The sequence below is a fragment of the Andrographis paniculata genome, unplaced genomic scaffold, assembly GCF_009805555.1.
Source record: "Andrographis paniculata isolate CXL003 unplaced genomic scaffold, ASM980555v1 Contig74END, whole genome shotgun sequence".
NCBI classification, from domain to species: domain Eukaryota; kingdom Viridiplantae; phylum Streptophyta; class Magnoliopsida; order Lamiales; family Acanthaceae; genus Andrographis; species Andrographis paniculata.
In genome coordinates, this window is record NW_026137611.1 from 3,684,715 (window position 1) to 3,697,415 (window position 12,701).

The following is a 12,701-nucleotide window of genomic DNA, read 5'->3' on the forward strand; positions in this document are numbered from 1 at the left end:
CGGGACGAAATTAAAATAATGGGCTCTTAAATATATATATATATTTTATATTAATATAATTATAAAAAATAATATATAAATATTTTTAAATTTAAATTTAATAATAAAATTAATTTTTTAATATATTAAAAGATCAAAATATCAAAACTTTTATTTAGTATTTTTAATTTGTAAGTGTTTTTATATTAAATATAAGAGGTATGTTAATAATAAAAATAATATTTTATAATGACGTATTAAATTTTTATTAATATTAGTAACAAAATGTGTCAAAAAAATTATTGAGACAATGCAGTAAATAATCTAACGATTTATTTTGTTATGTTTAGTGATATTTTTGTGTATTTTTAGGAAAATAAAAATTTTAAATAATAAAAATATTCATATATTTTAATATTTATATAGTACATGATTTTTAATGGTATTACAAAATATTAATATATAATATTCAACATTAAATATTATACGATAAAATAAAAATAACAAAAGCCCAAATAAAAGATCATATTATCTATAATACATATAGGATTCCATTATCTCAAAATAAATATACCAAATATTATAAATATTAAATTAATATACTATAAAAAAATATAAATACACACATTAGTAAATTAATTAAAAAAAAAACAAATTATTATCAAAATAATTTATTTTTAAAAAATTATTATTATTATTATTATTATTATTATTATTATTATTATTATTATTTTGACAACAAACAGCTTTCATTAATATAATAATTACCCCTGACACAATCTACTAGCAAACAATATTCCCAACATCCCCTAAAGCATGAATCTGCTATGGCTACTAGCAACTTCCACGCCCACTTCGTCACCTGAAGCTACCGAATCCGTCCAAGCAACCAAATACGGACACCTTCGAGCCCCTATTTTAGCCAGACCATCTGCGAGGCTATTTGTTTTTCTCTAAGAATATGAGTTATATATGTTTGATTACAATTATTGATAGAGGTAAAGATGTCCTCAATGACCTCTACGGATACTGCGACTTTTTCAGGATTCACGATACCAACATGGAATAATCATATTCAATAATAAGCCTCGGAACCGGGAACCCTACCGCCCCACGGATTTCCTCGAGCACATGATGAACAGCCTGCAACTCTGCTTCCGCTGCCTTCGATACTCTGATAAATTTAGAAAGCATGAAAATAATGATACCTGAGTCATCTCGTATTACCGCCCCGATCCCCGCATTCCCTGGGCAGCTTAGTGCCGATCCATCCACATTTATTTTCCACCATCCTCGGCTAAGGGGAAGCCACCGTTGGTTAGCCCGTTCCCCCAATCTTTTATTATTAAGAGTAACTTCAAGATTTTCCAAGCTACTTTTGGAATAATATCGAACTATAATCACTTCCCGGATTCTTAGCATTGAACCACTTCCATGCCACCCAGATCATCCTCGAAATTAGCCCATAGCTAGAAAGAGACTTACCTTGAAACACCAATTCGTTTTTTGAAATCCAAATGCACCAGAGAGCAACTGCACACAACAGTTCCCAAATAGTACGACGCGAAATACTCATTTGAAGGTATTTCCAGCAGTGTAGTAACCCCCGAACATCCTTCGGTATCGCCCAAAAAATGTTGAAACGCTCCGAAATCCACCACCACTGGACGGAAGCAACCTTACAATGGAGAAAAAGGTGGTCTATTTCTTCCCCCTCCACTCCACACAACGGGCACTCCACCCCTCCTGTAATTGTTAATCCCATTACTAATTCCATCCTAACCGGGACTCATCTATTAATTACTCTCCATATCAGAAACTTAGCTTTGGGTGGTGCCGTATTGCCCCAGATTATATCTTCCGATCTGAAACTACTGTCGACATCATACAAAACATGCCCACCTTCTTTTATGGAAAATTTTCCATTTCCCGATCCCTCCCACACTACCCTATCTTCAATATCCTTACGGGGGCAGGTAGAATTCAAAGAGGCTATGAATGCTTCCCACCATTCTACTTCCTAGTCAAAAACATTCCTACGAAGCTGGATCACCCAGTTCCAAACACCATCCACCCACTCATCAAAGGATGATACCCAAACTTCTTTCATCGTTGTCAACGCGAAGATACGAGGGCATTGATATTTTAAGGAAGAATTGCCAACCCAAATATCCTGCCAAAATCTAGTTTTCAATCCACTATCGAGGATTATTTTTAGGTAGCCCTTGGATATCGATCTCCTTTCAAAATCTGCCCATGATTTTCCAATATGATTCCAAAGCGATCCATTAACACTCCCATGATATGGAATCAACTTGGCATTGAACTCGCATTTAGATTATTTTGGATTATCAATTACTCTCTCCGTCCCAGGTATTTTGTTCCTATCACTCACTGTAGATAGGAGAATCTAGGTAAGGGTATAATTAGTAAATATAGGGGTATGTTTAATGGTATTGTTAGAATAATTAAGAAAAAAATAAAAATAAAATGGGAAAAAAAAAATTGGCAGGAGTCAGATCATTAATCTGAAAAGCTGCATACCTATAACATTTCACGTGGGAGTTTATTACAACAAAAATTAACACATCATTTTCCCACCAATTATACACCTAAAAATAATTTCCCAAAATTAACACAAGCCACAAGATTACTAATTGTTGAAATTAACATCACACATCATTCTCCCACCAAAACACAACCTAAAATTATTTCCTCCCAAACAAAATTACCCCTTAAAAAAAATTCTCATTTTTACCAAAAACATCACTGTCAACATTAACACATAATCAAAAAAATTCCCCCCATCAATTTTATACCTAAAAATATTCCCTCCCAATCAACACCTATAAATAAACCATTTAATACAACAAATTGTAATTTTACTCCCTCCTAAAATTTCACCCAAACATATTACAGAACTCAAAATGTCTAAACCCCCATTTATAAAGGAAGATCACATTAAACTTGTGGCATTTATTTATGTCAAATGCGATGTCTTGGGTCAGCCACAACGTGGAGTCTTTTTCGAAGCTGCAAGGAAATTTAATTGCAGTTATAAAACTGTTTCAAGGCATTGAAAATCAGCCGAAGAGAAGGGAGGTAAAGGAGAGGTTGTTCGTGCTGCAGCGATCCTCAATCATAACCCTAGCAAAGGGAATGCAATGCTTAAAGTCAACGGTGCATAGATGAGTTAAAGAAAAATAAATTCGAGCTCATACAAGTGCAATTAAGCCAGAACTTACCGAGACCAACAAACTTGCAAGGTTATGTTTTTTTTAACAAGCTCTAGATTGTTTTCAGTGCATTGAAAATGCACAATTTCAAAGTATGGAAAACATAGTTCATATCGATGAAAAATGGTTTTATATGTTCAAGGCTAGCCATCGATTTTATTTGACAACGCTAGAAAAGAAACCACACAAAACATGTAAAAGTAAAAATTTCATTTGTAAGATTATGTTTATGTGTGCAGTTTCTCGACCAATATGGAACAATGATAGATCTCTTTTGTTCGATGGAAAAATTGAGATATTTCCATTTACTGAAAAAGTTCCAGAAATGCGGTCAAGAGATAATCGTGTTGCTGGCACATTGGAAACAAAACCAATACAATCTATAACAAAAGAAGTTATAAGAAGTTGTTTGATTAATCAGGTTAGCAAATATTTTTAGTTTTCAACATCATTAAATGGTAGAAAACAAATTTTGGAAGTCTTCTACTCTCTTAATTAGAGTTGAAGACCCAACGTTTCTTGTCATTACTGTTGCATCTCATTCGATGGATATTTATAGCTCAAAAGATCTAATTAGTCTCCATTTCATTCTTTTGCAGATTATCCCAGCAATCAAAGAAAAGTGGCCACATAAAAAATCTAAACATATTTTTATCCAGCAAGACAATGCGAAACCACACATTAAGGGGGATGATGCAGAATTCATAAATGCTGCAACTACAGATGGTTTTCATATTGTTCTCATTCAACAACCTCCTAATTCTCCGGATATGAATGTTAACGATTTAGGATGGTTTCGAGCGATTCAAAGTTTACAAACATAAAAGACATGCAAGAATGTGGAAGAACTTGTTGAAGCAGTTATAACAAGTTATAACGAATTGACACCGGAAATGTTGAATAAGGTATTTTTAAGTTTGTAAAATTGTTTGATTGAAGTAATGAAGATAAAAAGAGATAACTCGTATAAACTGCCACATTTAAAAAAAGATAGTTTAGTCAGAAAAGGAAATATGCTAACACAACTGGTTGTTCCAATGGAGTTGGTTCACGAATGCATTCAATATCTTTTGGAAAAAGGATATGTGAATGGGATTGAAAAGGTAATGGTTGATTTAGGATATTAGAGATAGGAATATGGCTTAAACATATTTTTTTGTAAATGTTTATACTAAAGTAAGCCTATAACACAAATGTACAGGGTTACAATGTAAACATATCAGATGGCTTAAATGAAAATATTTTGATGTTTTTTTGTCTGATTCACTAATGCAACTGTAAATATCAAAAGTATTTAGCATTGAATGAAATGCAATGAAAAAACAAATGTATTTTTCCCTAATTTACCCAATTTGGCACTTAACAAAGTGAGTTGGTATGTGGAAATAAATTTCTATGAGTAGATGCTGAAAAATAACAACGAAATTGTGCCCAAACAGAGTACATAACAAATGAATAGCTACGGCGTAATTTGCAAAACAAAGCAGTGAGCATCACTGACATTTTTGCATTTATAAGTATAATTTTGAATCCAAAAATACTACCAGGGCATAAAAAAACTAATTCATGCTCAAAACACTTAATGAAGTCACGAATTGCATATCTACTTATTTCTTAACCTACAGATAATAGATAACCCACATATAAGTTCAACCAGTTTAGGTTTTAGGAAGAATCTCACCAACGTCCTTATGGAGGACGTAAATGCAATGGTAGCCGGAATCGGGAAGGGGTCGGGATGTAATTTTCATCATGCTCGTCCTCTGAATCGGGAACATAGCCCAACTTCTCCCAAATATTTCTATTTTCCGGTGACATCGAAGGACCGCCTTCACCCTCAGCGTCCTTCTCCGGTTGGAAAAGTGGACGTCGAGGAGTTGCTAGCCTTTGTCTGTGAAGTTCACTGGAGAAATCAACATCCAAGCCCAAGTCGAATGGTTCCTCCATATCCGGCACCCAACCTCTGTCACCGTCACTCGCCACCAACTCATACCCGGAGTTGCGATACAGATCGGAGGCAACTTCAACTCCGACCAGCGGGGGTGAATCGATCTCCCCTCCGACGGCCTTGTTCTGGATAGATCCATGGTCAGGAAGATGAACCACATTGAAAGAAAAGCCACAGTTAGGGCAAAGAAGACATGACTCACATTTAGGGTTTGGGAGGGACGGTGGCGCGAGAGCGACGGAGTACGGTGGAGGGGGAAGAGGGCGACGGTGAGCAGCGGCGAGAGGGCGACGGATTCCGGCGGCCTTATCCATGGCGGAGGAGGGAGACGACAATAGACTATAGCGGGTTTAACGGATTGAAGAAAATGAGAAGAGAGTTTTTAGAGAAATAAAGAAGATTGGTGTAGATGGGTGAGAGAATAAAAGTGTGTGTATAATTTGTGGTGGGGTGGGTGTGTAGGTGGGGGTAAATTAGTATAATTAGGAATTTTAATTTAATGATTAGTAGATATAAATAAATTAATGAGTGTCCAAAAATAGAATGGATACATTATGTGGGACGTCCCAAAAAGGAAAATAAGGTCAAATTATGTGGGACGGAGGGAGTACCATTTTCCACAATTGATTCTCCACTTGGAACCTCTATTTCCACTTATAGAGCAACGCCGAATTAACCTTCCTAATATCCCCAATTCCAAGCCCGCCAGCATCCTTCGGTTCTTGAATTCGAGCCAATTGAACCATTCTCAATTTTCTAAAATTGTCACCATCCCCCCAAAATAATCGTCTTTTTAGCTCTTCAATTTTATTCGCAATGCCGACAGAAATTCGGAAGATGGACATATAATAATTCGGCATCGCATTACAGACTGTTTTAATTAGGCAAGCTCTGTTTGCTTGCGATAGAGTTTTGCTTTTCCATTGGCTTAAAGATTTTTTAATATTCTCCAAAATAGGCCTCAACAGACTAATATTAAAATACCTTCCACCAATCAGAACCCCTAAGTACTTACATGGCCAATGTCCGACTCTGCATTCGAGCACTGATCCCCCTATTTCTAATTCGATTGATGTGACATTCACCCTAAATAATTGGCTCTTAGCCATATTTGCTTTAAGCCTGGTGCATATTCTAAAAATTTTCAACATCCATCTTATCACCAAAAGTTGGTCCATTTTGGCCTCTAAAACATTTATTGAATCATCTGCATATTGAATTAGGGAAATAGACACCCCTTGGTGACCCACCTTGACGCCCTTTATTAGACCCAAATCTGATGCTCGATTTATCAACATACTCAGGATCTCTGCCATAATTAGAAAAAGATAAAATGATAATGGGTCCCCTTGTCGGTTCCTCATTCCCATCTGGAAGATATCTGTCGATGACCCATTAATAAGTACCGCCGCTAACGCTGATCTGATGCATGTTAAAATCCAAGAAGTCCAGGTCTCACCAAAATTCGTCACTAGAATCATATTATCCAATGTTTACCAAGAAACACAATCATATGCCTTGGCCAAGTCGAATTTAATCATAAATATTTGAAACTTCTCTTTTCTTGCCCATTGGATGCATTCAGAAATAATCAAGATACAATCGAGAATATGTCTTCCCTTGATGAAGGCCATTTGCTGATACCCAATGATTTCTTTCAGAACTTCGCGTAGCCAAATGCTTAAGATTTTTGCCACTATTTTATACATACTTCCCAATAGCATGATTGGCCAAAAGTCCTCAAATGAAGTAAGAGACGAAACTTTCGGGATTAGAGTTATGAATGATGCCCCGAACCCAATTGGAATCCTCTTACTAAACTGAAATTGGTTCACCAATTCCATCATCCCTTTCTTCAATTGCTCTCAGAACCGTTTGATAAAGTTCAAGTTAAAACCATCTGGACCTAGAGTCTTATTACCCTGGCAGCTTTGGACCGACTTCCATATTTCCTCTGCATCAATTGGACGTCTCAACCACTTCTTAGATCTTCAGAAATTCGTTTTATCCCAAAAGAATTAACTCTGGGCCAGCTTTCTTCCTCAGCCTTGAAGTGTTGTTTTTAGTATTCAGTTGCCACCCTTTTAATGCCTAATAGATTTTCCCACGAGCTTTCATTCCACTCCACTTTCAATATATGATTTCTTGAGTATCTAACTTTACACCGCGAGTGGAAGTATCGAGTATTTTTATCTCCTTTCTGAATCCAAGTGTCTCTTGATTTTTGCTTCCAAATACTCTCCTTATTCGAATAAAGACGCCATAGTTCACATTTCTTCTGCCACCTATAATGAGCCCGACCTTCATCTCCCAGAGATTCCTCCACTTGCTTTTCCAAGACCTCAAGATCACTCGCAACCAATTTTATTTTTCTAGATAAATCACCCCCAGTATATCATTCCCACCCTTTTATAGCCCTTTTGAGATAAGATAATCTTTTTCCAAAGTCTTTGAGACTTTCACCCTCTATCAATAAATTTCCTCACTTCTCTTTCATTTTTTTACAGAAGTTGTTGTCTAGTAACCAGTAGTAAAAGAAATGAAATGATTTAGGACCCCAATCAATTACACTAACCTCCAACGATACCGGAATGTGATCTGATAAACAATTTTCTTTGCTCTTCTGCATCCAACCAATTTCCTCCAGAACCCAATCCACACTTAAGAGAAATCTAAAGCATCGAGAGAATAAACATCCTCTTTTACCACCCCATGTAAACTCACGGCCTGCCATCGGAAGATCAGTCAACTCCAAAGCATTAATAAAATCCAAGCGAGAAATTGAGTCATCGAAGTTTCCACTCCTCTCATCTTCATGAAGGGTCGAATTGAAATCTCCCCCTAAACACCACCAAATATCTCCTTGGTCCCATCTGGATTTAAGAAACCCCAAACCTCTCTTCTAGCACTGACCTTATTAGGAGCGTACACATTAACAAAATTAAGGGTTTCAGATTTACCAACTCTATTCCCTTTTATGCAGATGAAATTTCGATAAGTTTCTACCTATAGCAGATTCAGGATAGTTGGATCCCAACAAGATAGCAGACCGCCTGACAATCCTTCAGCCGGGACCCCATAATTGTTCATCCTTCTAAGACCGCAAATTGCTCTAATTGACCGATCTCCATATTCTGGAGCTTTAGTTTCTTGAATAAGGAGCATATCAGGGCATTCAACACTGATCATCTTAGCCACTGCACGTCTTTTAACACCTCATCACAAGCCCTTCGAATTCAAAGTTAAAATTTTCATTATAATCGATTATATCATAGACTGAAACCTCAATAGCTATCCCCGCTCTTTTACCATCGCCTTGTAACAGTCCCGAAGGAATCCTTTAACATCCACGACCTCCGCTCCCAGTTGGCACGCTAATTCAACTGTAGCTTAAGCTTCTTCTCTATTCACTATGTTCTCTTCATTAGACGGTGTCTGTTCCGACCTTGATCCAGAGCCCATGGATAATTTCGCCAACCGGTGGAAATCTGTTTGACCAACCAGCCTTTCCCTGTCAACCAATCTCTCTTGCTCCAAGGCATTACGCTCTATAGATACTATCCTACTTATTGGGGATCCGATGACAGCTCCACCATCAATGTCTACTTTTTAAAAAAAAAAACAAAAAAAACTATATAGCAGTGGTTGCGCCCAGGTGGGCTGCCTACGTACCCAAACGGGATCAAGCCATACGTAGTTCTAGATACAAGCTATACAGTCTCAGTAAAGCAAACAGACAAGACCAGCTAATAATAAGTATCTAGCCTAAAGCGGGACAAATACTAAGTGATCAAGTCTAAGTAACAACAATCAATGCTAAGTCTAGAATCAAAGAGTAGGGAGAGGCCTACTACCTGAAACGGAAGGACGGAAGGCCATCGGCGTCCGCTCAAAGGAGGCCTCGAAGCGACGAAGGAATATCTGAGGGGAGAAGTGTCGTCTCCATTGGGAGGGAAACCGCCAAAGTCGCTAAGGCATCTGCTATGCGGTTCCCCTCTCGATATATATGAGATATCCTCCAAGTCGAATCCCTAAGTCGTAGTCGAACATGCATAAGGCAGCACTGGAGAGTCCAGTGGCTCGTCTCGGAGGAGATCAGAGATATGCATGTCGTCGAGTCTGTCTCGATCCACAACAGCGTCAATCCTCGCTCAATCGCAATCCCTACGCCAGTCTGGATCGCTGTCAGCTCCGCTAAAGTGTTCGTCGCCCACGGAATCGGAGTCTGGAAAGCAATGAATACCGCCCCGGCTGAATCGCGGATAATACCAGCCGCACCCGTTGCGCCAGGATTGCCAAGAGAAGCACCATCGGTGTTAAGCTTGAACCATCCCGGAGAGGGTGCCTCCCATCGCACCATAATCGGGGGCCGAGGGGTCGGAGGGGGATATCGAAGTCCAAGCCTCTCGGCAATATGAAAGTCACCTGCCCAATGTCGACGTAAGAGGATCCTAGCTCGCCAAAGAGTCTGCAAATGTGTATGAATCCGCGAGATGATCCTCTCGGAGGATACCCGAAGCCCCCCTGTGCTTCGCGTCATTCCGAGCGGTCCAAAGGAACCAAAAAATCAACAACGGAACTTCGCCCTGATACTCTGAGGGTGCGCCGAGAAGAGCCGCTACGAAGACACAAGTAGATGCAGTGTATGTGTCCCCGGTAAAGATAGGCTGAACAGCGCTGCAAAGTGCTCCCACACTCGTCGGGCAACCCCCGAACCAATAAAGAGATGCGGGATAGTCTCCACCTCCGTCCGACAACAATGACATCGTGAGACTATCAAGATGCCATAATACTGAAGGACCATCAATGTCTACTTGACCATCAGCCATCGCCAACTTTGGTCCTATTACCTCCTCAACCAGCATCCCTCCTAATCTCTTCGACTTATCCTCCAGACTATCGCAAAAACCCTCACAAGGCCTAATAGGATCCAGCAAATCCGCCCCTGCCCCCCCACACCGCCCTTCCCGTATCCTACACAGCTCCATATCCTTAAAACACTCTCCGAGTTCGAAATGATTACCCCAATTGTCTTTACTATGCCCTAGCTTCTCTTTATGATTTCTACATATCTTATACTTCTTTTTACGCCTCTTCCAATTCCTTATCGTAACCCACCTAGAGCCCCCTTCCTCCAGCCAGAGTTGCTCCCTAGAAGCTAAAGAAGCATCATCTGAGCTCCAATCCCTACTCTATGGCATTGGACTATTATCCGTCATGATCGGGCTTTGGGAGGCCATTGCAGAAGGCGATAAAAGCCCCACCTTCCTTATGGCTTCCAACACTTGAATATCCTCCAAGGTCGCTAGCGGCCTGCATAATATTATTCTTGGGAGAAACCCCGGCTGCCTCTGAATCTTCTAACTTGTCACCTATCCCCCGGGATCACCTTTCGACAGGTCTTCTAAACGTCCAGAAAAAATATCTTTAGATTCCTTCCATAAGGCACCTACTTTGATTTTGTTATCCACATCTTCCACCTCAATATCTACCCAAGATCTCTTCCCATCGACCAAAACATGCAATCTCGTAGGCATTTTAACCTTTTTCCCGAGGAGCACAAGAATTTTAGCCGAGTCCATCCTCGCTCTATCACGAGTATCGTGATCCACACCCATAAATTCCCCATTCAGAAGCGAGACTTCTAAATGTGTGTGCTCTAAGGTGCATATATTTTGATAGTTTGGACTTAATATAAATTACATATAGCTTTATTTTTTTTATTAAATTTAAATAATACTTTCTTTAACCCCATATGAGATGTTTATTATTTTTATTTCGATTTGACACATATAAATTATATTTTTTAAAAAATAATTATATATTCAATTATATTTTAAATTTTATAATTTATTTTTTAAATCATAATTAAATTGTATAGTTTATCTTAGTTATTTATTTACTAATACAGTGAACTAGACACTTTATTTAGGACAATAGGAGTATTTTTATAATGTCTCTTAAGAAAAAATATTAATAAATTTTTAATTAAAATAATTATTCAATATAATATAAATATATTATTTGATAAATATAATAATAAATTTTATACTCCTTCCATCTAGATAATACATATTACTTCCGTCCCACATACCGTGTCTGCTACATTGTAGACATGGTATTTTAGAAAGAGTGTAATTAGTAGATAATTAAGAATGTATTAGTGAAAATAATTATCCTATAATATAAATAATTATAAATTAAAATTAAGATAACTAATTAGTTTAATTAAAATTTTTTAAAAAATAAAATTAAAAAGTTTAAAATGAGATTAAAGTGTATAATCATTTTCCAAAAAAGGAAAGTGATATGGTATGTGGGACGGATAGAAACGGCAATGTGGATATGATATGTGGGACGGATAGAAACGACAATGTGAATATGATATGTGAGACGGAGAGAATATTTTAGTACGAAGTTAAAAAATTTTCTCTCTATATTTTGATTTGATATTTAGATGTTAATGTAAATAAATATAAATTTGAATGTATTTATAATATATGGTCAGAATAAATTTACTAAAAAACCTAGTATTTGATTATATTAGAAAATTTCATTGATAGTAAAAATATTAATAAAAATAACAAACAAGTTAAGTGTAAAATAGAGACATTTTGTTGTGTTCTTTTTGCAATTTTTTTTCTAAAAAATTTAATATATTACATACTTTTGTTATTTTTATATTATATGTATAATTTTTTATATTTTACATAAAAAAAAATATCCTGAAAACTATTTTATAAAACAAACACACCCTTGAAATGTTAGAAATAATAAAAAAAATTATACTTTCTCCGTCCAACTTAAATTATCCACTTTAGTTAGGCACGGAATTTTAAATATTGGTAATTTGTAAATAATTAAGAAGTGTATTAGTAAAAATAATTATGATTTAATAAAAATAATTATAAATTAAAATAATAAATTATAAATTATGAATTTTAAAATGTGATTAAAGTGTATAATTATATTTCAAAAAAAGAAAATGACCAATTATCTTTGACGGACGAAAATAGAGAGTGAACAAATTAAGTGAGACAGATGAAGTAGTATTTAATACTCTCTTCGTTCCATTTCAATGGACTCTTTTTCCTTTTTTGTATGTCTCACTTCAATCGACACGTTTCTATTTTTAATACTTGATCTCCTCCGTCCAACTAGAAAGTATACATATTTCTATTTTGGGACTACAAAGTAAATATTTTATTAAATACCTTCTTCTTCTTTTTACAAATACTCTTACTTTACATCACATCGTTATTTTTACATGAAAAAACAAGGGCAAAAATATCATTACACTACTTTTAACTACTTATTATAATTAAAATACTATTAATTTTTAAACACCGTGCTAAAGGTAAATGTTGATTTTGTAAGTGGACGGAGAAAGTAAAATTTAATAAATCGAAACATACTTAAATCAACATCATATATCATGTAAGACCAGTACAAGACCCTTTATTACTATCTTTCTCTTCAATAAATAATATTTCCTTTGTGCCAATACAATAGTCTTGTTTACCATTTTTATCCGTCCC

General features: G+C 36.4%; 2 protein-coding genes across 3 annotated transcripts; one reads left to right on the top strand and one right to left on the bottom strand.

Moving 5' to 3' along the window:
* Nucleotides 1-724: 724 nt before the first annotated feature.
* Nucleotides 725-5,590, bottom strand: LOC127266019 (uncharacterized). 2 transcript variants are annotated; one of them, XM_051296091.1, is made up of 2 exons: nt 4,897-5,590; nt 725-3,012 (listed from the first exon to the last, which is right to left on the bottom strand). In XM_051296091.1, exon 1 carries the CDS (start codon nt 5,475-5,477, stop codon nt 4,905-4,907), a length of 573 nt encoding a protein of 190 aa, XP_051152048.1. In that variant the 5' UTR covers nt 5,478-5,590; the 3' UTR covers nt 725-3,012; nt 4,897-4,904. The 2 variants fall into 2 exon arrangements, with proteins under 2 accessions (XP_051152048.1, XP_051152046.1); XM_051296089.1 differs by having other exon boundaries at nt 725-3,126.
* On the top strand, nt 2,974-4,039 carry LOC127265901 (uncharacterized). Its single transcript, XM_051295920.1, has 4 exons — nt 2,974-3,159; nt 3,283-3,307; nt 3,455-3,636; nt 3,815-4,039. Exons 1-4 carry the CDS (start codon nt 2,974-2,976, stop codon nt 4,037-4,039), a joined length of 618 nt encoding a protein of 205 aa, XP_051151877.1.
* Nucleotides 5,591-12,701: the final 7,111 nt, after the last annotated feature.